Source organism: Xenopus laevis, chromosome 4S, assembly GCF_017654675.1.
Source record: "Xenopus laevis strain J_2021 chromosome 4S, Xenopus_laevis_v10.1, whole genome shotgun sequence".
Taxonomy (NCBI): Eukaryota; Metazoa; Chordata; class Amphibia; order Anura; family Pipidae; genus Xenopus; species Xenopus laevis.
The window spans coordinates 26,606,779-26,634,138 of record NC_054378.1 but is presented as its reverse complement, the minus strand read 5'-3'; the positions used below and the strand labels follow the sequence as shown (position 1 = coordinate 26,634,138).

At 36.9% G+C, this 27,360-nt stretch overlaps 1 protein-coding gene across 1 annotated transcript in view; it reads right to left on the bottom strand.

Moving 5' to 3' along the window:
- slc6a2.S (solute carrier family 6 member 2 S homeolog) overlaps positions 1–27,360 on the bottom strand; it is a 214,093-nt gene that overhangs the window by 79,794 nt on the left and 106,939 nt on the right. The window contains exon 8 of the mRNA XM_018260422.2: positions 6,371–6,495. Within this exon, the coding sequence (XP_018115911.1) occupies positions 6,371–6,495 (125 nt within the window). The remainder of the gene's footprint in view (positions 1–6,370; positions 6,496–27,360) is intronic.

Here is a 27,360-nt window from a genome sequence, read left to right as displayed (position 1 = left end):
TATACAATAAAACAAATAAATGTACAAATTGAACATGCAGATTATATACAAGAATACAATCAATAACTGATAAAAATTGTACAGAGGGCCATGCCCAAAAGAGCTTCCAATCTGAAAGTGAAATTATCCATGTGCCCCCTACAGAAGTGCATCAACCCCACTTCCTAAAAGTCAATGTTTCCCCTGTATCCGGTGCCACACTATGTGCATGGTGGAGTTGGAAAATACTTATGGTACCAATGGCTATGTAATGATTTCTAGGTGTGATCATGAACACTTAAGGCCTATGGTCCTGGTGCAATGTTCAGAAATCACTGATATGACTGCAGAATTAGGCAGTGCACTGAGGACTGTCAGTTAAATATAGAGGCCTTTAGTTCCTATTTAATATCACTTTCTGACCTGACAATGCACCATCCACCTACCAATAAGGGACATCAACATTAGATGAAATGATTTGTGTGGAAAGACTCTCTGTTCACCTCAAGTATCATATATGGCCAAAGAGTCAATATAGCTACTGACATAAAAATACACCATACTACCAGGCCTAATAAGGACTGCACAACCCTACCAGGCAGCTCACAGGAAAACCACCCTACCAAGCAGCCAATAGGAATACCATCCTACTGTAGCTATCAGGGTTTTAGATTTAAGCCATATAAATGGTTATTATCAAAGAACAAAGATTATAGAACATGACACAAGTACAGAATTACTGTGTTGTAGAAGAAGCTCGAAGTTAAAGGCCATTCTGTTATTAGGGTTGTAGAATGTTTACACAAAACAAGGAATACATCTGTTGTCTCATGTCAAGTATTTCTATTGTAAGATCAAAAAAGGCACTTATAGCTTCAGAAACTACAATATAGATACCATTCTGGACACTGTGCTGACACAGTAGATGCATCTTATTTGGCTATTGTACTGAGACTGTGAGTCTGTCCCTAAGATGGAAATAGTGACACAGTTATGCTAAAACAATAATGATGATTGGATGACACTGGACCAGCCCCATGGAAGAAGAAATCGTTAAATGGTCATGTGCTGTATTGCTAATTGTTCCCTCCACGCGAGGTTTCAGGACATATGAGCCCACAATATCGACACTATATAAGAATATATTTATATGATCATTTATATTTGACTATATATTGTATTATACATAAATTTAAATACGACACCTACAAGGTAGCTCTTAGGAAAACCATCATACCAGGAAGCTCACAGTAACAACAATATCCTACCAAGCAGTTCATAAGAACAACATCCTACCAGGCTCATAGGGTCAACAGCATCCTACCAAGTAGCACATAAATTAGATCATCCTAGGAGGCAGTGAACACATGGTTACATCTACTATTTTAGTATTAAGAAACACAAAACAATCGCTTATACTGTACATCAAATTTATTGCCAAATATAAAAAAGGGAATGTTGGGAAGCAAATATGTTTCAAGCTAGAAAGAAAATTTGCTACTTTCTGCCATGAGAACCCCCATGTTACATTAAAATGTCAACTGCATCTGCTTTCTGCATTTCTGCAGGAACTCCCTCTCTTTTCAAATCACTTTTCCTCCAGACTTCAGCAGCCATAATAAGGGAGGAGCAGGTGACATCACATACTCCATATCTGGCATCTTCATTGAAGGCATTGCTAGTGTGTGCGGACTGATCAGCTGGGGAGGCGTGTTATGCCTAAGAGGATAGTGTGGCTGTCTTGTTTTCTGCCTGTATAGTAGAGCTACCTGGAAAGTGACTTTCATAAGCTATTCCCCCTAAGCTATTAGTGTGATATACTTGTGTGATATACTTGTAAAATATATTGAACCTCTAAGTACTTCTACTTCAGTGTCTAAGTGAAATACTTTATTTTCCATAGTTTGTGCTTACAAACAAGCCTTGAGTTACATCACCCTTTCCTACAATACTTCAGAAAGGACTCTGCTGATTAAGAGAGTGACATGTATATTGCATTTGTTAGCCATTTCTTATTCAAAGCATGGGAAGGCAGCTGAGTAAGTAATTGGAAAAGGCCAGTAATTGTGCTGCTTGGTTTCCCATTCATGCCAAAGTGAGGTCATGTGGTGTTGTTCAGTTTTTCATGGATGGTCAGTACTGGTGCTGACTGGACTTTCCCATTTCAGGTCAAAAGAGACTTTATTTCCAATAACTGAATGGCTTTCTTGTTACAGCGCTGCACAATATGTTGGCGCTTTATAAATACATGTTTAATGATAGTATACAGGCTACTTCTAAATTTGACCAATAAGCTCTCTCTGCAAAGACACCATAACCAGATAATTAACACAACTGACATTGTGCTAACATTTTTTCCTGATTTCAGTTTGAACATATATGTGAAATTACTAGAAAAACATGTTAGCTATAAGGTTAAACAATTCTCCATACTTTGATACGTAAAGACCAATTGGGGTTCATACCAAGGCATCAAGTAACAGACAACTTCAGTAGGGGCTCTCAATCTAATTAATATAGCAAAAATCCAAAATGCTCCCTCCATTATGTGATCAATTAATTTGGAGAAGGCATTTGATACCATATTTAGTTTCTTGCTTAGTTTCCAGTCATGGGAGAAAAATGGTTACAATTTATTCCCTCAAAAAACAGACATCTATGCTCTCCGAGCAACAACTACAAGACTAGTATAATATCCTACAACAGGAAATATTTTGATTAGTACAAATACAATATTACAACAATACTAAATCGCTATGGAAGGAGGGCACCTTTCCACATCCAGCTTAATTTGAATTGATGTGTCTCCAGACACTCATTCAGAGGCAGACAATCTTGATCCTATATGACCACATGGCTCATTTAATCACAAAAAAGGAATTGAAATTTGTTCAGCGCTGGGAGCTAGACCTGTGGATCTGCTTTGGTCTTGGCACAGACAGACATTATTGGAGACTCAATCTGATGTTCTATAAATATCAAAACTATTGGCCAGTTAGTCTGACATCAGTGGTAGAAAGCTTTTTGAGGGGTTAATAAAGGACAAGATACTGGACTTCATAGCAAATCATAATACTATGAGTTTGTGTCGGCATGGTTTTATGAGTAATAGATCTTGCCTGCCTGAATTTCTTTTTATGAGAAGGTAAGCAGGAACCTCGATTCTGGAATGGCAGTGGATGCTTTGCTAAAGCATTTGATACAGTGCTACACAGAAGGTTACTGGTTAAATTAAGGAATTTTGGCCTGGAACATAGTATATATATATATATATATATATATATATATATATATATATATATATATATATATATACATATATATGAATAGAGAATCGGCTAAAAGATAGATTAAAAAGAGTGGTGGTAAATGGAACAATTTCTAATTGGACCAGTATTGTTAGTGGAGTACTGCAGGGCTCTGTACTTGGTCCTTTGCTTTTTTACTAGTTTTTAATGATCTGGAGATGGGCATTGAAAGTACTGTTTCTATTTGTGTTGATCATACTAAATGGTGCCGAACTATTGGTTCAATGCAGGATGCTGCCACTTTGCAAAGTGATTTGGTTAAATTTGAAAATTGGGCAGCAAACAGGAAAATGAGGTTCAATGTTAATAAATGCAAGGTTATGGTTGCTTTGTCAAAAATAATATAAAAATGCAAGTTATACACTAAATGACAGTGTGTTGGGAGTTTTCTTTAGGGATGTAGCGAACTGCCGATTTGGTGTTCGCGAACGCCGTTCGCGAACACCGGCAAAAAATGCGAACGTTCGCGGACAGTTCGCGAACTTCGAACACCCACTAAAATCGTTCGATTCGAACGATCGAAGGATTTTAATCATTCGATCGAAGGATTTTCATTCGAATCGAACGATCGAAGCCATTCGATCGAATGCTTTTCATTCGATCGAATGCTTACAATCGTTCGACCGAATGGAAATCGTTCGATTTTTAGCGGTCGAAGGAATTCGAATGGTCGAATGGTCGAACGACTTGTATTCGAATCGAACGCGAACTCAAAATGCGAACGTTCGCGAACATTCGGCGGACGCGAACGGTCGAAGTTCGCGCGAACTAGTTCGCAGCAGAACAGTTCGCTACATCCCTAGTTTTCTTAACTGAGTGCGATCTAGGGGTTTTTGTAGATAACAAGTTAACTGATTCAAGGCAGTGTCATTCTGTGGCTACCAAAACAAATAAAGCACAGTCTAAATCCCGCCCCAATTCCAGCACTGGTTGTGCCCCTTCTGAATCCTGTTCCGAACAGTGTGCACCTCAAATGTGGCAGTAGCTCCAGAGTTCTCACAGGGGGCAGCATACTAGCTCCTAAAGAATCTCACACAGATGTCATTTATATGTATGTATATATATATATATATATATATATATATATATATATATATATATACACATACAATACAGATACTTACAGCAACATCTAGACGAATTGAAGGAAAGGTGCATTTTGGGTGTTGCAAAAGGTATGGGGCTTGTGCAGGTTTGGTTTGGGTGAATCGTGGGTGCTGTTTGGATGTAATGAGGTGTGATCATGGGTGGAGCATTGTGCATACAGTTTTGTGCTTTTTTTTCATTGTGGGTCCCATTTTATTTAGTTAGCAGGCCTCAGCCCAGGAGGACACTAACAATGGACATGAGAATACAAAAAAAATATTATATATATATATATATATATATATATATATATATATATATATATATATATCTATATATATATCTATATATATATAATAGGCAGAAAAAGCTGAAGCACACCAGGATTTTCTTCAAAAAGATAAAGTGTTTATTTCCTCAACGTTTTGGCCCTCGCATGGGGCCTTTATCAAGATACAAACATGCACAAGTGAAAGTTTTTTTAAAGACTCACCCAGCTAACATCCACCGCCCAAACACACCTACTATGCAGGTGGATGAAATAATCAATTAGTGAACAACATTTTCTTTAGTGTGGCTAGATTTCATACCAGATGCAATCTGAAAGACAAAATATATAATACACTAAGTGCTAAAAGGTTAGTAAGTGCTAAAAGGTTAGAATATATTTAAATATGCAGAAGGTGCTGAATAATAAATGTTAAAATCTCATAAAAATTCCCTTAAAACAGATTCTTTATGTTAGATATAAAAACACAAATGGTAATGAACTGTATGCAGAAAATATTTAATACTGAATCTTATTGATATTTAAGTTAAACCTGAGCCTGTTATCTCTTATCCAAAAAAGGGGGAAAGGAACAATATTTGTTTAAACCACGAAGAGCTACAGTATCTAATGTTTTAATCCAGTAAACCTCTTTGATGTACTCATGAAAACGGACCCTGTTCAGTGTTATGATTCACAAGGTGGCATTCTTACTAAATTGAAGAAAGGGTGTTATAAGTGTGCAGGATGCATTACATGTAGACAGATGCCATCAGGGAATTCTTTTAGACACCCCCACACTGGAAAGGAAATACATATTAAACATCGCATTACATGCACAACGGCCCACGTAATTTATATTATAACATGTCCTTGTGGCTTAACATATTTTGGGAAGACCCAAAACACTTTACGTGAGAGAATGGGTAACCATAGATCTTCAATGAAGAGGGCCATTGAAACAGGAAAATCTGATCTACCATTACCCAAACATTTCCTACTAAAGGGACACGGCCTTCCCACCCTAAAATTTATGAGCATAGACTCCGTCCCTGAACCTAATAGGGGTGGTGACTGGGACCGGTTGCTACTATAGCGGTTTACTGGATTAGAACATTAGATACTGTAGCTCCTCGTGGTTTAAACAAATATTGTTCCTTTTCCCCTTTTTTGGATAAGAGATAACAGGCTCAGGTTTAACTTAAATATCAATAAGATTCAGTATTAAATATTTTCTGCATATAATTCATTACCATTTGTGTTTTTATATTTAACATAAAGAATCTGTTTAAAGGGAATTTTTATGAGATTTTAACATATATTATTCAGCACCTTTTGCATATTTATATATATTCTAACCTTTTAGCACTTACTAACCTTTTAGCACTTAGTGTATTATATATTTTGTCTTTCAGATTGCATCTGGTATGAAATCTAGCCACACTAAAGAAAATGTTGTTCACTAATTGATTATTTCGTCCACCTGCATAGTGGGTGTGTTTGGGCGGTGGGTGTTGGCTGGGTGAGTCTTTAAAAAAACTTTCACTTGTGCATGTTTGTATCTTGATAAAGGCCCCATGTGAGGGCCGAAACGTTGATGAAATAAACACTTTATCTTTTGCATACACTTTTTAAAGAACAACCCAAATCGAACTGTGAATTTAAATCAGTTTTGTATTACCAAAAGGTAAAACTTTACCAGAAATATTATGTGGATACTCTCTCTTACCTTCAGTTGCAACATCTTCAATGTTTACATTGTGTTTGTGGGCCATGTAACCAAGTATAGAGAAGATAGCAAATCCTGAAATGAAGCTGGTGACACAGTTGATAGTACTTGTCATAAGAGCATCCCTAGAAGGTAGCACAGAAGAGCTATTAAGTAAAGAAGAAGTGACATCCCTCCACCATGTCAAACACATTCCCAAAAACCTTTTTGTTCATTCTAAAGATGGCAAAAAGAAGAAGACAATTAAAACTTTCAAAGATGTTTTGTTCCACCACAAGCACCTACACTGGTCCCTGTGGATGACCCACATTTTGAACCGTAGATACAGTATTTTTACTTTATAGCACAAACTTAAACCCTGTGAGTGCTATCATTCTGTATTCTGTATTATTTTATATATTTATATACATATGTATATATTTATAAATATATTGTGGTAGAATGACTAAAGAAATGTGTAAAAAGGTGTGTTTTGCCTTTCATTTCTTCCCAATAAGAGATGAAAGCTGCAAGGGAGTTGTGTCTAAACAGAGAATGGTTTCTCTGTTTAAAGGATTTTGCTGTCTGGCCATGGAAGCTATAGTGTTCTGGAAGGAACAGGCAATCCATTCCAGCTGTCCAGTTCGCATGTTAGAGCTCACTTTAAGGAAGGCTGTCCTGTGGAAAAGTATTTAATTATAGTTAAGTGTTAACTATGAAGTGTTGCTCTCTGAGCAGGGCACAGAACTGGAAGGTTACCTGTCCGTGTTAGGAACTGCCAGATGAGCTGGGGGTGCTGCCTGCCACTGCAAGGAGCAGGTGGAAAAATGACATGGTGATTGAGTCTAAAGTGATTGAGGAAAGCCAGAAGGTGAGCCAGGAAGCTGATGAATTTGTGTCCCTGGAGGGGAAGTCAGAAGGGCTTAGTGAGAAGCCTGTGTGGAAGCCACCCTGTATGGTGAGGACCTCAGAGTGGGAAAAGTCTTGAATAAGTGTTGTTAAATTGCTAATGAACTGTGTACCAGTGACTTTATGTTTGGTGAAGTTTGCCTGAATAAACCTGTGTTTTTGCCTGAAGACGCTGTGTCCCTGTCTTTATGCTCATCTGCTTACCATTGCTAGTTTTCCCCCAAAAATTGCATGTAAAAGCAACCAGCTTGATACAAATATATATTTTTTTTTAAAAAAATAAATCTATAAAATAGCACACTTTTCTTGTACCCAGGCATTTGCCATAAACAGGACATTAAAACCAATGTTTTGGCTCAACTTGGCTCAACCAGAAACTTCCAAATTCTGAGAACATAAACAGTACTTTATAGTTGATAAAAGAATTCCATTGGGTTTACTTAGGGGCCGATTCACTAAGGGTCGAATATCGAGGGTTAATTAACCCTCGATATTCGACTAGGAATTAAAATCCTTCGACTTCGAATATCGAAGTTGAAGGATTTAGCGCAAATAGTTCGATCGAATGATCGAAGGATAATTCCTTCGATCGAACGATTAAATCCTTCGAAATCGAAGGATTTAAATCCAACGATCGAAGGAATATCCTTCGATCAAAAAAAGTTAGCCAAGCCTATGGGGACCTTCCCCATAGGCTAACATTAACTTTGGTAGCTTTCAGATGGCGAACTAGGGGGTCGAAGTTTTTTTTAAAGAGACAGTACTTCGACTATCGAATGGTCGAATAGTCGTACGATTTTTACTTTGAATCCTTCGATTCGAAGTCGTAGTCGTAGTCGAAGGTCGATGTAGCCCATTCGATGGTCGAAGTAGTCCAAAAAAAACTTTGAAATTCGAAGTTTTTTAACTTCGAATCCTTTACTCGAAGTTAGTGAATCGGCCCCTTAATGTTGAAAGGTTTTGTGTATATATATATATATATATATATATATATATATGTGATGTGACGGCTCCCTGTGAGTAGAAACTCGTTGATGCACCATGCAACAAAAATCCTTTGATACATATTTGAGGAGTCAATGCCGTGAGTGCTTTCGCTGGACTGATATCTACGAATTTGGTTAGCTCCCGGCCCTTAACTATATGAATGGTGAGTGCTGATTTACTCGAAATATAGATATATATATATATATATATATATATATATATATATGTGTTCCAGCAGAGTCGCACTCCAATAGATTAAAACATAACGTTTATTGTCCCATCATAAAAGCATGATACAAAGAGATATACTCATCTATATGGAGACATCACGCGACGTTTCGGGGGTCCCCTGCCCCCTTTCTCAAGCGTGTCCCCAATGTGTATCACATTGAATCAGTGAAAGGACCCGGAAGTCCGTTGCTACCATTGAAATAGCGGAGGCTGCGTGTTTCACTGATTCAATGCGATACACATTGGGGACACGCTTGAGAAAGGGGGCAGGGGACCCCCGAAACGTTGCGTGATGTCTCCATATAGATGAGTATGTCTCTTTGTATCATGCTTTTATGATGGGACAATAAACGTTATGTTTTAATCTATTGGAGTGCGACTCTGCTGGAACACATGTATGTGATATATGGATTCACTCACCATTAATGAGGACGCACCTTATATGTTGGCATTGTTTCAATAAGGGAGTGCATTACGAGACATTTGGATTTTTTTTGTATATATATATATATGTATATATATATATATATATATATATATATATATATATATATATATATATATATATATATATATATATATATATATATATATATATAGTAAATTTGGACAAAGTGCACACGGACAACCAAAAAAGCATGCCTGTGTGCTGGTTACATGTGTCAATATATATATACTTTCTCAAGATAATGCCCAATTAGCAGAAAATATATGGGCTGTGTTGGTATGTTTGTAACATGTATTAACATTATTTGTGAGACTATACCTGTGCAATACATGTATGTAGTTAGATGCCGATACAATATATATATATATATATATATATATATATATATATATATATATATATATATATATATATATATATATATATATATATATATATATATATATATATATATGGAATTATATACACCCAGAGACACTAAGGAAAAGAGACATCTGGAATAACAGATAGGATATAATCTTTATGACATGGATGGAATTTGACATCCAGTACAGCATGCCAAATAGGCTATGATATATATTTCAGTCCTAAGTTTGACCTGAAACATCTGTATTTCTTAGGGAATCCAGTCTCCACAAACAATTACTTGCTCCATCGCAGATTTGTTCTTGTTTATACAACTGTTTCCTCTTTTTATTATTCTCTCTTTTTTATTATTGTCCCTTCATTTTTTTCCTCCACTGCACTAAAGTTTGCCACTAACTGTGCAATCTTAAGTAGACTTATTATTTTCTGTGTCTCCTTCACTTCACTTGTGTGGGAACACAAGACATTCACAACACAATTTTCACATACAAATAAAGCATGTAATGTTAACAGAGTAGATGCACATTGCTACAGCTACATATTGGTATGAGACCTTAAGGGAGAGCCCTCTTTGAAAACTTACAATCTAAAACAAAGAAGAAATCAGACAATATAAAGGGTTGAGTATTGTGTTAGTAGAAGTCATGTTGGTCGCTATAGTAGTGGAAAGTGTAGTGAAAAAATGGAATATCAGTTAAGAGCAGATTTATCAAAATGAATGAGATTAGAGTTTACCACAGAAAAATTCACTCACTTATTCCTAATTATTCCTATGGGATTTTTATAATCATATTTATTTAAGGGTAAAAGTTAGGGTTACTCTATGATAAATATAATTTTAAAAATCCCATAGGAATGAATAAAAAGTAAATAATTTTTTTGTTGTGAACTCTAATCTCTAATTTTGATAAATCTGCCCCTATTTGTGTGTTTGAGATAAGGATTTGCATATCTCTGCCAATGATGCCTTATGTGAGAGTTAAAATCTAATTTTGGGTATCAAGGCAGTGGTATGTGTTTAGCATGAGGCATTTGAATACCTTCTGTTCTCAGAAGGCTTTACACTGCATGCCTTGCACACGAAAGGCTGTTAGGCTCCACTTTGAGAGAAGGGTAATGGGGTTCAAAAGTTATTGTGATTAGATTATACGTTTGCATGAAAAAATGGGTTTAAAGCAATTATTTGAAGCTCTGGAGGTTCTATCTGGGATGAGAAAGAGGGTTCTAAAGGATTGGTTAGCATGGGAAAGGTTCAGGATGCAGTTGTGAGCAGACTAAAGGTTATGCCTTGGTGTGTGGTATTGGGTAATTAAAGAGCAGATGTATAGTGGTGACACAGCTTTCATGCAAGATTAAGGGACTGATTTACTAACATTCGGATTTCCATTTTGTTAAGGAATAATATTTTCTCTCCAAAAATTCATAGTTTTTAAATTTCTTTAGCGGGCCCATTTACTAACAATCAAATTGCAATATTTCCATGAATCTAAAAAAATTTGTGGTTTTCCTATATTTCTAAATAGCTTTTTTGAGTGAAAAAATTACAAAAAACTTTAATACCAAACTTGATCAAGTAAATGTTGCTGCAGTAATATAGAAGTCAACGGGAGCTGCACTGATCTTATTGGACTACTTTAAATCAAATTGGTTTTGGATGTTTTTATCAGTAGGAATTTTCTGAAAAACTTTAGTGCATCGTTCAGTGCCTTTTTTCGTTTGTACTTTTTATATTCAGATATTTTAATAAATAAACAATCATGGTTTTATTGTTTGTGAGTTTAATAGTGGTTTCAAAAACCTCTAAAACCACTTAAATCCGACATTTTAGGGGCCCATTTCCTAAGGGTCAAAGTGAATTCGAAGTGAATTTTCTAATTCAAAAACTACGAATTTCGAAGTAATTTTTGGGTACTTCGACCATCGAATAGACCAGAATTCGATTCAAATTGAAAAAACTTTGAATATTCGATCATTCGAAAATTGAAGTACTGTGTCTTTAAAAAACTTCGACTTCTACACTTCACCACCTTAAACCTGCCGAATTGCTATGTTAGTCTATGGGGACCTCCTAGAACCTATTGGCTAAGTTTTTAGAAGTCAAAGTTTTTTTGTGAAAATCGTTCGATCCATTGATTAAATCGTTCGAATCGAACTATGTTCTATCAATCTATTTCAATTAGATCGAAAATGACTACATTTAATCAAAAAAAACTTTGACTATCGAATTTCTACAATTCGATGGTCGAATTTCGAAGTTTTACCACATTGAAATTCGACCCTTAGTAAATGTGCCCCCAAATGTAATATCCACAAAAAACTTAAGTACAAAACTTTGTGAAGCAAAACCAGTCAAAATCCTATTAAAGTCAAAGGGAGCTACACTGGTTCTATTGAACCTTTTTTTAGCCATTCAGACATTTAGAAGTGTTTGATTTTTTTCACTAGTAATTGCCAAAAAACTTGAATTTTTAGTGGTTTTAGCGGTATTTGCATTTTTGGCTCATCATTCAGTAGTTTTTTTTCAGTTCACAATATTTAGATCCTTTTGCAACTTTCATGGCATGGGTTCAAAATGCTATAATACCACTTAAATTCGACCTTTAATAAATGGGCCTAAGTATGACTGGTATAAGATGAAAGAATTAAATTTTCATATTGCTGTGCAAGAATACAAGAATAGAGAATGTCCTCACATTCCTCTGTTATGTAACTTACCCCTATAATGTATGAAATCAATAAAGTAGAAAAGCTGAAAACTAATACATAGGGGCTGATTCACTAAGGGTAGAATATCAAGGGTTAATTAACCCTCGATATTCGACTAGGAATTAAAATCCTTCAACTTCGAATATCGAAGTCGAAGGATTTAGCGCAAATACTGCGACCGTACGATCGAAGGATTATTCCTTCGATCGAACGATTAAATCCTTCGATCGAACGATTCGAAGGATTTTAATCCAACGATCGAAGGAATATCCTTAGATCAAAAAAATTTAGGAAAGCCTATGGGGACCTTCCCCATAGGCTAACATTGACTTCGGTAGCTTTTAGCTGCCGAACTAGGGGGTCGAAGTTTTTTTTAAAGAGACAGTACTTCGACTATCGAATGGCCGAATAGTCGAACGATTTTTAGTTCGAATCCTTCGATTCGAAGTCGTAGTCGTAGTCGAAGGTCGAAGTAGCCCATTCGATGGTCGAAGTAGCCCAAAAAAAAACTTCGAAATTCTTAGTTTTTTACCTTCGAATACTTCACTCGAAGTTAGTGAATCGGCCCCATAGGGTAAGCAAAAAGTGAATTTATTCATGTACTAGTTATACAGTGCCAACAAAAATAAGAATTTAATTTTATTGGGCTGTATTTTAATTTAACAAATGCTGCTTGTTTGTATCAAGGGTGCAAGCTATTTATTGTTCTAAGCTGCTTTCTTAATCAAATTATCAGAACATTGTCATTTAAATAATCGTTTTCTGATCTAATGCTTTGGCATCTACCTTTTGGATATTTATTTATAAAACCTTGACTGCAAAGCAGCAAATTGCACAAAACACATCATAAAAATAAATGGCCCATGTCTATGATCAACTTAAAGGAGAACCAAACCCTTGCTAATAAAAACCCCTACCCCCCTACTCTACATAGATCCCCCTTCCTGCTCCCCCCCCCAGCCTAAGTGGTACATTTGGTAAATGCCCCTAACTCTTTACTTACCCTTTGGTGCAGATTCAGGGCATCGGAGTTCACGGGTGCCATCTTCGTAAATCTTCGTGTCTTCTTCCGGCACTTCAGCAATTACCGTGAATTTCTGCGCATGTGCAGTTGTTGTGAAACAGAAGATTGATCCAACTGCACATGCGTGGTTACGCCACCGTCTTCCCGAAAATTACCGAAGAGAAGAAGATGGCGCCCATGAACTCTGATGCCCTGAATCTGCACGAGAAGTAAATAAAGAGTTAGGGGCATTTACTAAAGGTACCACCTAGGCTGGGGGGGCAGGGAGGGGGACTATGTAGGGTAGGGAGTAGAGATTTTTATTAGCAAGGGTTTGGTTCTCCTTTAAGAGTCCCCTTTTTTCTGTAAGGTGCACCTATTATATGTTCCCATTAGCAGATTGAACAACATGAGGAGCAATGTCCCTCCCTCTTACATTCAGGGAAGAGCAGCATTATCCTTGTACCGTTCCTTTACTGCAGTAGCCAGAGACATTTTTTAATAAATGTGTAGGGATGTGAAAATCTTAGACACCCCTACACATTTCAGACAGGCACATCCCTAGTAATATGGACACCTCAGTGGGTCCTTATGGGGACCTTGTGCTTATGTCATCCTTGCAGTTCTCACAGTGAATGCTAGATGGCACTGTGGTATAATATAAAAGGGCTTGAAAGCCATGATTTAGGGGCCATTGCTGCTGAACCTTTCCTCTGTTAGGCCACAGAAGTTAGGGGTGGTGGAACTCAGCTTGAGTATAGTGAAGTGATAGTTATACCCTTTAATAGATCACTCTAGGAGTGATAGATAGGGTATGTAGTTGAGCAGCTCAAAGCTCCAACGAGGATATTAGAGGGATTAAGATCCCGGGTACTACTGAAAGCATAGTAGGGCCTAAGTGTTAAGATCAGGGAAGTATGAGTTTCTGAGTTCCATTTAAAGTAATCCTGAAGATTGGGGAAATACCTTCCAACAAGCTGCATTGTTTTCTACATGTACTTTTTACTCTTCAGAGAGTTGTTCTATGTTAATACAGTGAGTATGCCTTGTTACCTTGATTAATCTCTGTTTTACTCTATGTTCTATGCTCCATGGTGAACTCTGGTTTTGGTTAATAAACTCCGTTCATTTTTTAAGAAAATAAAACTACTGGCGCCCAATCTCTTGCGCATTGCACACAGTTACAGTTACACTATACCTTGCCTCCACCCCGCTCCGAGGGCTGACCCCTGAGAAAGAGAGCTCATCTGTGGTCTCAGCCCACAAAGGAAAGTAGCTAAAACTGCCCTCTCCTAAAGCAGTTTACTATAGTGCTACAAATGTATATTGGAAAAAATTATTAGAATTATTTTTCTTTTATTAGGCAACTCTTTATTTTGGGTTCACTTGCTGGTGTGCACAGCAAAAGAGATAAAATATTTATCTTTTTTGCTGTTCACACCCACTTAAGGCTTATCTATTCCATACCTTATCCACAAATACTTCAGGATTCTTTAAAGTACAAGTGAACCCAAAAATAAATAGTTTCCCAAGATAAACTTAACATTTACAATAATTTCTAACTAGTCTAAAATTATTTCTATTGGCAAGGGATGGATAATGTTATATATATCATGATATAAATATATATAAAGTTCCAAAAAAGCAGGTGCATACTGGGAACGTTTAGAAATAATTTAAAAAAAGTCTTAGGAACAGACCGAAATGTTGACCTATGTTTTAATATGTAAAACAATAAGGGTCACATTTACTAAGCTCGAGTGAAGGATTCGACCATCGAATAGGCTACTTCAACCTTCGACTTCGACTTCAATTCGAACGATTCAAACTAAAAATCGTTTGACTATCTCTTTAAAAAAAACTTCGACTACCTACTTTGCCACTTTAAACCTACCGAGCTACAATGTTAGCCTATGGGGACCTTCCCCATAAATTTGTTAAGCTTTTTTTGATCGAAGGAAAATCCTTAGATCGATGGATTAAAATTAAATAATTAAATCATTGGATCGAACAATTTTTCCTTCGATCGTTCGATCGAAGTATTTGCGGTAAATCCTTTGACTCCGATATTTGAAGGATTTTACTTCGAGGGTCGAATATCGAGGGTTATCGATGTTAATTAACCCTCGATATTCGACCCTTAGTAAATGTCCTGCTAAAAGTTATGACTTTTTAACTTATTTTAAAATGTTCCCAGTATGCATCTGCATTTTTGGAACTTTGTTTGAAGCAGTAGCGGATATCACCTGGGACGGGTCATATTGAATCGGTGGTGTACTGAACAGATTGGGGCTATATATATAAACTGATTAGAAAGTGGTAACAAGTTTGCAAATTTTTGTGCATATACACTGTAGTTAGTACAGATTGTGATCTTAAGTGACATTGTAGAACAACAACAACAATAATAATAATATTAATAATAATGTAAGAAGACTGAATATTTATGTGAAAACTAAATACAATGAAGAGCCTTGAATGAAGAAATAAAAAAGTACTCACTTTTTTCATAGTAAATGTTTAACAGGTTTTAGTGTAAAAAAAAACATAGATTTTCAGGCTATGGGTTGTGAGGTACAGGTTCAGGGATTTGATTTAGTACTTTAGTATGAAATGCAATTTAACAGATGTGTATATAATTAGCAGCATTTGGAATTGTATAACAGAATTTGCATAACAGAGTCTGAATGAACACTGGGCAGTTGGCCTTGAGTAGATGGACAATGAGTAGATGGACAATTGATTTCACACTCTTACGGGGGATTGAATATGTTCCTTTGGAAAAGCAAAAAAATGCATCTGTGTAGAAACACCCAGGAGGTCCTGTTTTTCTTTGATATCCTTTATTTTAAACTAGACAATAACCCCTTTAAATAAACGGGCGCTAGAACATGCATATGCGCAGTAGCGCAATCCCACGGACACAGGGACTGGACACTAATTCGCCAGAGACGGTCCGTGGGGAACATGCGCAGTAGCGCAATCCCACAGACACAGGGACTGGACGCAGAGACACTTCAACTTTAGGATATAGGATAGGATATAGGATATCACGCTCTACATCACACTAAAAGTTAATTTAAAGGTGAACAACCCCTTATAAAGTGTTGGTGGGATTCTGGGACTTGCAGTTGAGGAAGAGCTGGAGGGATGTAAAAATAGAACACTTGTTACTCGTTATAAATCATTTGTACCTTTGTCACCCCCCCTATAATCCAGGGGCCCCTGTGATGGTGAGGACCCATTTCCGGTCCTGATTAAGGAGGAAGTAGCAAAGTTTCCTCATTATTAAGGAATTGTCCGTCTCCAGGACGGGTGGGTGTGTGGTTTCGTGTTCTCCGCTCGTTACTAATTACCCCGCCCATCTTATTCAAATAGTATTAAAGTGTTAATCACCAATAGACTTAAGTGCACGGTCAGTGCCTATTGGACAAAGGGAATGAGGAAAATGAGCTGTGACTATAGGATAGGATAGGATATAGGATAGGATACCAGCCGATTCATGCAAGTGAATGTTTGTGAAATTACCTAACCCAGCTATTCGCCCCTCCCCTACTTCTATCTGTGTCAGTTCTGTGAACTCCAGCAGCGCCTTACTACCGCCAGTCCTCCCTGATTCGCTCGTTACTAATTACCCCGCCCATCTTATTCAAATATAGTATTAAAGTGTTAACTTAAGTGCACGGTCAGTGCCTATTGGACGAAGGGAATCAGGAAAATGAGCTGTGACTACGAGGAAACGCTGTACAGAAAGTGCGGCCAGAAGTATGGATTCGCCTGAAAGTTGGGACAACTCGCTCTCTGAATGGTGAAAGCTAAGGTAGCAGTAGCGGGGCATCTTTCCGGAAACCAGAAACGTGGTTTCTTGTTTGGCTGTGCAATGCATTGCCCGACAATTGTGTCACGTGCTTGTGACGGCATTTTGAGGCGTCTGTCTACTGCTACGCTAAACATGTTGTACGAGTATATCAAGAAAGCTTGAAACAACTTTGTATAAGTAGTTTATTGGCATGTCTCTTGATAACAGGGTATTTACACTGTGTATTTTAGGGTATTTGTATGGTATGCACATGCCGTGGGGCACATGCGCAGTAGCGCAATCCCACGGACACAGGGACTGGACGCAGAGACACTTCAACTTTATTATATAGGATACTGCTTCTCTTGTCTGACGGACTGGTTGGGTCTCGTATATAGCCAGAGGGTAAGTAATATACATTACGCAACTAAGTGCTAATCTGTATTTGTTTCAGTTATAACAACCAGGAGCTTATTGTAAAATCAGGAAGGATTAAATATATATATATATATATATATATATATATATATATATATATATATATATATATATATTTTAAATTGTTAAATCGGGTTGAAAAAAGACCAAAGTCCACTAACTAACTATATGAACTATAGATTTTACTATCACAATTGCCTTGGATATTATAATAGTACAAGAAATCATCCAAGCCACTCTTAAAAGCATTAACATAATCAGCCATCACAACATCCAGCATTCCACAACCTCACTGTGAAGAACAACCTACACTGCTTCAAATAAAAGTTCTTTTCCTCTAGTCTAAAGGGATGGCCTCTGGTGCTGTGATCCTCTTTATGGATAAAAAGGTCCCCTGCTATTTGTCTATAATGTCCTCCATTGTTGTATAAGTTGCAGAGGCAAATGATTTGCTCAAAGTATAGAACATAGTAACATAGCATGCATATGGACTATAGAGTCTATTAGGTGGAGGGTGCTAATGTGCATTGAGCACATACACTGCGCCAAAGATGTTCAGTGAGGACGATTTTAGATGTGAAAATATGCAGGCTACCTATACCCTATATTTCCACTTTACTCTGTAACTATAAAACATTCCCACTTATTTAATCCAAATTAAGATAATTAATCCCTATTGATGGACAAAACAATTCTATTGGGTTTATTTCATGTGAGTTTTAAATAGACTTAAATGTGTAGTTCATCTTCAAGTTAACCCTTACTTAATAGACTTTTAACATAACTTTTAGTTATAGATTGGCCAATTCTTAACAACTTTTCATTTGATCCAATTTAATTTTATATAGTTTTTGAATAATTTAGGGTATAGGAATCCAAATTACAGAAAACCCCAGTTTCCAAGCATTCTGGATAACATGTGGCATACATGTACTCATTTCTGTTTGCCTCCAAGCTAGTGATTGGTTTATAACAGGAGTCTATGCAGATCCAAACCAAATTTGATGCAATTAATAAATCTAAAAGTAACACTTAACATTCATTCATTCATTTAAAATCAAACATACATACATACATATAGTCCAACTGAATCACTCTCCACATTTAAAAAAAAAACTTAAAGTAAATACACAAATAGCAAGCTTTCAACAAAATACTCATCTGTATAGAGGTGATAATTCAACATTTTAGGGACCGACTGCACAGTGCCAGTTGGTCACAGAAGTGGAGACCCAAGGAATTCCGCAATAAACAGGAGCAGGAACCATATTATCGGTTGGCACAGGTTCTTGATGCTGACAGCGTCACTTCCCACTGTGCCTAATTCACCTTATAAAATACAATTGCAGCTTGTACAATCAGCATTCCAATGACAGATATAGATTTACTCATATATAAATATTAAATTTGGCCATAAATATTTGTATCAATCACATAAATTTCAACCAAAAAAAACTAAGAAAAAAAATTAAAGAAGAGTTAAAGAAAAAAATTCATTCACTGAACTATTTAATAAATAAATGTAGATCAAAGTCCCTATTCAATCCATTTGGGCTTAAAGGACAAGGAAAGGCAAAAAAATAAAATCCCATTTTTACTTACTTTAATGAAAAAGAAACCTATCTCCAATATACTTTAATTAAAAAATGTGTACCGTTTTTCGAAGAAATCTGACTATATGCAGTGAAATTCTCTCTTCATTTACTGCTGTGGATAGGAATTGTCAGATGGTCCCTAAGTGCTTAGCAGGGAAACAATCATACTTATGAACAGCAGGGGGAGCCCCCGCCTTACTTATCAGCCATGCAGAACTCAAGCAGCTTTGTTTATGATGATCGCTAAGCAGCCCAGATCACACTGAGCATGTGCAGGGTCAGGGTCAGGCAAAGATGTATAACAAAGTTACAAGATGGTGACCCCCTGTATAGTATACAAAATACTATTTTAGACTTTCCTTGTCCTTTAAAGTACCTTGGCCTTTTCCAACAACATAATTCAATCAGCCCCTCTCTGGGATTGAGGGACATTCTGAATTAACCAAAATCTTAAAACTTCAGCAGTATGACTTATTCACACAATGAGCTTGATTCAATTCAATGTAACATGGTACTTTTCATATAAGTGACGGTTTTTGCATGTCCACTAAGTAATTCATTGCATTACCTGATATTACATTAACTGATATATCTTTTTACCTATTTTTCTAACATACTGTAGGAGGCAAATGTATCAAGGGTCGAATATCGAGGGTTAATTAACCCTCGATATTCGACTGGGGAATTAAAACCCTTTGACTTCAAATATCGAAGTCGAAGGATTTTGCACAAATAGTTCGATCGAAGGAATAATCGTTCGAATCGAACAATTCAAAGGATTTTAATCCAACGATTAGCCTCTGGTCAAAAAAAGATAGCCAAGCCTATGGGGACTTCCCCATAGGCTAACATTCACTTCGGTAGCTTTTAGGTGGCAAACTAGGGGGTCAAAGTTTTTTCTTAAAGAGACAGTACTTCGATTATCGAATGGTCGAATAGTCGAACGATTTTTAGTTCGAATCATTCAAATCTAAGTCGTAGTCGAAGGTCGAAGTAGCCCATTCGATAGTCGAAGTAGCCAAAAAAACACTTCGAAATTCGAAGTACTTTTTCTTCTATTCCTTCACTCGAACTTAATGAATGGGCCCCTAAGTGTGTGTATTACACTTGAATAGTACTACATAGATGTATTTCTCAAACATCTCTTTATCTATCTCTGTGTCTATCTCTTCCTGTTTGTTTCATAAAGTATCCAATCACCTTAAAATGAAGAGGCTTATTTATTAAAGTTTGGATTTGTTGGAGTTTTTTTAAAACCACGACTAAACCCACAAATTCTAAAAAGACAGTTGTCATTGAATTAAGTAAAAGTTCAGATTAAAAAAATATAAATGAAAAAAAGGACTGCACCATCCCAAAAAAATCTGAATTGAAACCTCTAAAAATTTTAGTTTTTTGGACAATTTGTAGTGAACAAAAATCTGTAAACCTCTAACATTCTGATTGGTTTATAAATGTTCCAATATGATCAGCACGCCTCCCACTGACACTGACTACAGCACCTCAACAACTTTTACTTGGCAAAGTTTGTCATGAAAGGCTTTCATGTTTTTTTCACTTGATTTCACATTTTTGGTGATTTGTGGGGAAAAAAAAATTGATTGTTAGTAAATGGGCCCCAAACTTACTATACTGTGTAAAGACATCTTCTAAGCAATTTTTTTCCTTTGATACTACAATCATTTTTTTTCCAGTAAGGTGTGCAATATTATTGAAGCACCCTGCATTTTACACAATATTGCAGTGGACAATCACCTATTGGTGGGTCTACAATTTTCTGAACTTATTGAATATGACAGTGCTGGGCCAAGTCAGCTGGGCCCCCTAGGCAACCCGGCTGAGTACTTCACCCCCTTGTCAAGTGTGTGCGCGCGCATGCCTGGAGGCATATGCATGACGAGGATAACAGAGCTTGCTGCTGGCGGTGGGGGACACGAGTCCGAGTGAAATCGTATGGGTGCGTGCGTATGTGCGGAAGAGCACAGGCACACACTGAAAAGACAAGAGGAGCTGCCCAAGATGAGAGACACAAGGGTCTGAGCTCAGGGAAGGTACCAGAAGAGGTATCTGCCTGGTGCCCCTCCACCTCTGCGCCCTCGGCACGTGGCTCTTCTGCCTACCTCTAATTCCGGCCCTGGAATATGATTATCAGCATGAAGATCCTCCTGTTCCTCCCATAGATGAAGGACACTGTTGGATCCAGGTCTCCCAGCATATAATTCATGGACACTTTTCTTGTAAATTAATTTAAATTGCAATCTGACATGAGATTATGATTTCTTAGGTTACAAATCTCATCTGTCTGCTAGCTCATCTATGGATATGCTATAGAATGTAGTTTGTATGACACTGTTTCTTTTTTCAAGCAGGCTCATTGTTCATTTTAATGGTGTTGTTTGGCCTTGTCTTTTTTTTTGGATAAGTGTAATTTGGCTCATTTATTACTGTCCCACCACACAAAATAACTAGTTATGTAAGGGTAAACTTTGTTGTTTACTGTGACATTATCAAAATCTGTGTTCTATACCACCCTCTCCAGTCCAAGTTATACTCTCTAATTCAAACAGGCTGGATGCTATAATAAAATATACCCTAGGGACATCTCAGTAAGATCTAGCTGTTACAACTAAAGCTATGCTTTATGTTAAATCTATATAATGATGTAAAATAATATATATGTGTGTGAATTAAATTTTCCCTAAATGTAAATTTGTTTAATTAATTTTAAGTCAACGTGGACAAGTAACACATGTATTGATCGTTTAAACTAGGATTTTATTAAATGAGTGAGGCTGTAACTATTTGGACTTATGTACAGTATTAGTTAAAACTGTAGCATACTAAGGGGCAAATTTACTTATGGTCGAATATCGAGGGTTAATTAACCCTCGATATTCGACTGTTGAAGTTAAATCCTTCAACTTCTAATATCGAAGTCGAAGGATTTACCGCAAATAGTTTGATCGAACGATTAAATCCTTTGAATCGTTCCATTCGAAGGATTTTAATCCATCAATGGAACGATTTTTCTTCGACCAGAAAATTGTTACAAAGCCTATGGGGACCTTTCCCATAGGCTAACATTGACTTCGGTAGGTTCGGTAGGTCAAAGTTGTTTTTTAAAGAGATAGTACTTTGAATGGTCGAATAGTCGATCGATTTTTAGTTTGAATCGCTCGATTCGAAGTCGTAGTCGAAGGTCGAAGTAGCCAATTCGATGGTCGAAGTAGCCAAAAAAATCATTCAAAATTCAAAGTTTTTATTATTCTATTCATTCACTCGAACTAAGTAAATGGGCCCCTATATGTTGTGACTAATTTGTTATTTGAAATAAAAACAAAACAGACATTTTTAAACATTTTATTAAAACAATACATTGTTCATAACAGAATTTTGCTGCTATTGCTTGTGTATGTAGCACATCCTTGAGTGAGGCTAATATGTATGTATGTATGTATGTAACTTCAACACACTCCATGACAGTATTTTCCCCAGACTAATCACAACAAGGTTAAAGCTGTTTAAACAATATGTTCCCTTTTATTTATTAAGTAAAGGAATAAGGTCAACAATATTAACATTAATATTAACAGGGTATTCTTATGCTGTAACACACGTAAATTAAAAATTATATATAGTAATGAGGTATAAACCTTTAATATTACAGTTACTTTCTTAACTTAATTCCCCTGTCACAGTGCCAAATAGTTGGTGCACGTTGGAGCCCTTGTTAGGTTTCTCCAGCCAGCGGTATAAAATGGTCTCTTAGTGACATGTACTTCCTGCAAAAACTCTATCTTTCCAGGTGAGGAATTATTTAGCAAAGAGGCTATACTTTAGCAACAAATGGTACAAGGGGACTGAAACAATCCCCCAATAAAGTAATAGCTTGCCAGGTTACTCATAGGCTGTGCTCCTAAATCTCTGGATCACTTGGAGTAGCAGATCCGAGATGATGAAGGCAGTCCTGTTCTCTAAGTTGCTGTACTCCACCAATCCTCTGTGCAGCATTTTAGCCAGTAACTTTCCTGTCCAACTTCCAGACAGATTTCCCCTGCTCCCTTTCTGGCTAGCGCTGATAACAGTTCTTCTACTGGTGCTAGTCCAGAGTTGGGACAGCAGGGTCAGCTTCTTCTCCAGGCTCTCACCCTGTAGTAGGCTTCCCTTGGTCAGGATACAGCAGTCAGAATCCCCTGCTGTCTCACAGCTCTCTCCTTTTATTCAGTAGCAAGAGGACAGTCCATCCACAAACATTTTGCGCCCCTTTTTTGGTAGTAACAAGGTCCATCCAGGGTCTTGAGCACTTTTGCATGCTGGGGAATGTAGTTCTGTTACTGTCCATGCAAACTCCAGAAATCTAGGCTCCTTGCTGTGGTGTTGCTGTTTGTATTTCTTGCTCAATTAGTGTTAAGTGCAAAAAAAGGAACATTATGTCCTCTTTAAAACACCTGACCATTGGTGTCATGTAAAAAAGGCAAAAAACACAATATACAGATATAAACAAATACACGATGACCAAAAAATATTCCTAAAAAATGTAGTTGTCATGTTGTGTGTTTAGGAATTATTGTTTCCCCCTTTTTTGAATATTTTAAATGAGACATGCATTAGCAGTGTCTCAACCAGTTACATAGTTAAATTGTGTTGAAAAAAGACAAAGTCCATCAAGTTCAACTCCTCCAAATGAAACCCAGTATCCATACACACACCCCTCCATACCCTCACATTAATTATATATACACATATCTATACTAACTATAGAATATAGAATTACTATAGCCTTGGATATTATGTCTGTCCAAGAAATCATCCAAGCCACTCTTTAACAGAATCAGCCATCACAAAATCATCCGCTAGTGCATTCCACAACCTCACTGTTCTCACTGTGAAGAACCCCCTATGTTGCTTCAAATGAAAGTTATTTTCCTCTAGTCTGAAGGGGTGGTCTCTGGTGCGGTGATCCTCTTTATGGGTAAAAAGGTCCCCTACTATTTGTCTATAATGTCCTCTAATATACTACCCTCATAATTTAAATCTTCCATCCCCCTAACCAGTTTGGTTGCACGTCTTTTCACTCTCTCATTTATATCCCTCTTAAGGACTAGAGCCCAAAACTGTACTGCATACTCCAGGTGAGGTCTTACCAGGGACCTATAAAGAGGCATAATTATGTTTTCATCCCTTGTGTTTATGCCCTATTTTATGCAAGACAGAACTTTCTTTGCTTTATTGGCCACAGAATGACACTGACCGGAATTAGACAACTTGTTATCTACAAAAACCCCTAGATCCTTCTCCATTAAGGAAACTCCCAACACACTGCCATTTAGTGTATAATTTGCATTTACATTATTTTTGCCAAAGTGCATAATCTTGCATTTATTAACATTGAACCTCATTTTCCAGTTTGCTCTGCAAAGTGAACCCATATAACCTATAGTTCTGTACAATTTAGTATCATCAGCAAAAATAGAATCAGTACTTTCAATGCCCTCCTCCAGGTCATTAATAAACAAGTAAAAAGCGAAAGGACCAAGTACTGAACCATGTCGAACTCCTTTAACAACACTGGTCTAATTAGAAAATGTTCCATTTACCACCACTCTTTGTAATCTATCTTTTAGCCAGTTCACTATCCAGGTACAAATACTATATTTCAGGCTAAAATTCCTTAATTTAACCAGTAACCTTCTGTGTGGCACTGTATCAAATGCTTTAGCAATGCCTAAGTAAATCAAATCCACTGCTATCCCAGAATAGAGGTCCCTGCTCACCTTCTCATAAAAAGAAATTGAGTTAGTCTGGCAAGATTTACTATGCATAAAACTATGCTGGCACAAACTCATAGTATTATAGTTACATAGTTAAATCGGTTTGAAAAAAGACAAAGTCCATCAAGTCCAACCCCTCCAAATGAAAACCCAGCATCCATACACACACCCTCCCTACTTTCACACAAATTATATATACCCATACAGTTTAGTATCACAATAGCCTTTGATATTCTGTCTGTCCAAAAAATCATCCAAGCCATTCTTAAAGGCATTAACTGAATCAGCCATCACAACATCACATGGCAGTGCATTCCACAACCTCACTGTCCTTACTGTGAAGAACCCCCTACGTTGCTTCAAATGAAAGTTCTTTTCTTCTAGTCTGGTACGGTGATTCTCTTTATGGGTAATAAGGTCCCCTGCTATTTGTCTTTAATGTCCTCTAATGTACTTGTAAAGTGTGAACATGTCCCCTCACAAGAGCCTTTTTTACAGAGAAAACAACCCCAACCTAGACAGTCTACCCTCATAATTTAAGTCTTCCACACCTCTAACCAGTTTAGTTGCACATCTCTGCACTCTCTCCAGCTCATTTATATCCCTCTTAAGGACTGGAGTCCAAAACTGCACTGCATACTCCAGATGAGGCCTTACCAGGGACCTATAAAGAGGCATAATTATGTTTTCATCCCTTCATGCGCTTTTTTATGCAAGACAGAACTTTCTTTGCTTTATTGGCCACAGAATGACACTGCCCAGAATTAGACAACTTGTTATCTACAAAAACCCCTAGATCCTTCTCATTTAAGGAAACTCCCAACACACTGCCATTTAGTGTATAACTTGCATTTATATTATTTTTGCCAAAGTGCATAACCTTGCATTTATCAACATTGAACCCCATTTTACAGTTTGCTGCCCAGTTTTCCAACTTAGACAAATCACTCTGCAAAGTGGCAGTATCCTGCATGGAACCTATAGTTCTGCACAATTTAGTATCATCTTTTTAAAAAATCAGAATTTTTGAAACTCAGGTAAATGGGATCAAACCACAAACTCAAATCAAATCCAAATCGCATTCAATCATTTATTATGATTTGCTATGAAGTCCAGTATCTTATCCATTACTAACCCTTCAAAAATCTTTTCTACCACAGACTAACTGGCCTATAGTGTTGAGGCTAAGACTGGAATCCCTTATTAAATAGCGGCACCACATTTGCAATTTGCAAGTCCCTTGGCACCATGCAAGACCTCAATGAATCTTGAAGAATTAAGAAGTTTGTCAATCAGAACTAAGCTCACTAAGTACCCTGTGATGAATACCATCTGGCCCGGACCTTTGATTATCTTAACATGTTCTAGTGTCTCTGAATTTACTCATGTTTGAACCATGCATTGTTAGATGTATTAATAGAATGAGGACTATTAATAAGGAAACCTTCATTAACTGGTTCCTCATTTGTGTAGTCTCAGCTTTTTTCTGTTCTTACCAACTTGAAAATTCAAATTTTTGAATTGAATTTTAAAAGTTCTTTTATGGCCAAACCTGTCAAATTTGACAATTTTTTTAAAAAAATTTGAATTCGATTTTTGAGATTTATCATACACTGGTCCTTTATGAACTCGAATTTGACTATTTGGAAACTTAAACCTGCCAAATTGCTGTTTTAGCATATGGGAGACGTCTTGGGAATCATTTTTTGCCTTCCTGACATTCATTCGGAGAAAAAACTCTAATTGAAATTTCGAGTTTTAAATAACTCAACCCTTGATAAATCTGCCCCTAAGGGTCCCACCCCTTCATTTTTTTACTCTTTATATATTTAAAAAATAATTTTGGATTAATTTTAATGCTTGCTGCAGTACCCTTTTCCATATCAATTTTAACATGATTTATTGGCCTCTTTGTACCTTATAAATGTTTTGGCTGTCCCAGCTTACTTGAAAGCCTTAAAAGCACATATATTCTTACACACACAGGCAATCTTGTTGACACAGTTTTCCTTCCCCATTGTTTGAGATAATTTTTCAGAAGCGGTTAGTGTGTTGGCCACACCAGATATGGGAGTAATGTCAGGATTTTTTTCAAGTGCTTTCTACAAGCGTACACGTTGATGAAGCAATATCTGCCAATGAACACCTGATGTCAAACGAGTTACTGTTTTATCCAATTTACCTTGAGGAGATCAGTTTGATTGTGCTCCATTCTTTGCAGTGTTCAGCACAATTCACAATGTTGATGTCCCATTCTTGCTAGCTGCAAACATCGTTTTTAATGTTCTTTATTTTTAGCACAATGCAAACTCACATCTCATGATGCCATGTTCTTTGTGTTTCCACATAGGAATTGTTGAAAGGTTTGAAAGCCTTTTTGGAAACATGGAATGAATCCAACGCTCTGATGTTTTCTGATATTCCACTGGCTTCTCTGAAAATACAGCATCATTGTTGAAATTGTGCTTCTGCTTCCTCACATTTGACTACTGTTACAGGCTGACTTTCATTGGGAATAGTTTCTTCAGTACAGATTGCTGGATTCTCAAAAACATCAATATTTAGGTTTGTTGAAGCACTTTGGGTTATTCTTTCCAAATGCTGTGTTTGTTGATTCAGTATTTAATTACGTGTTAGATTTGGAGAGGACATTGATGTTGTAGCCATCAATTGTTGAAAAGTGGCTTCTTTTTAGGACTCATATTGTAACACTGAAAAAAGGATTGTTGTTGGTTTATTGCCAAAATATATGTTGGGC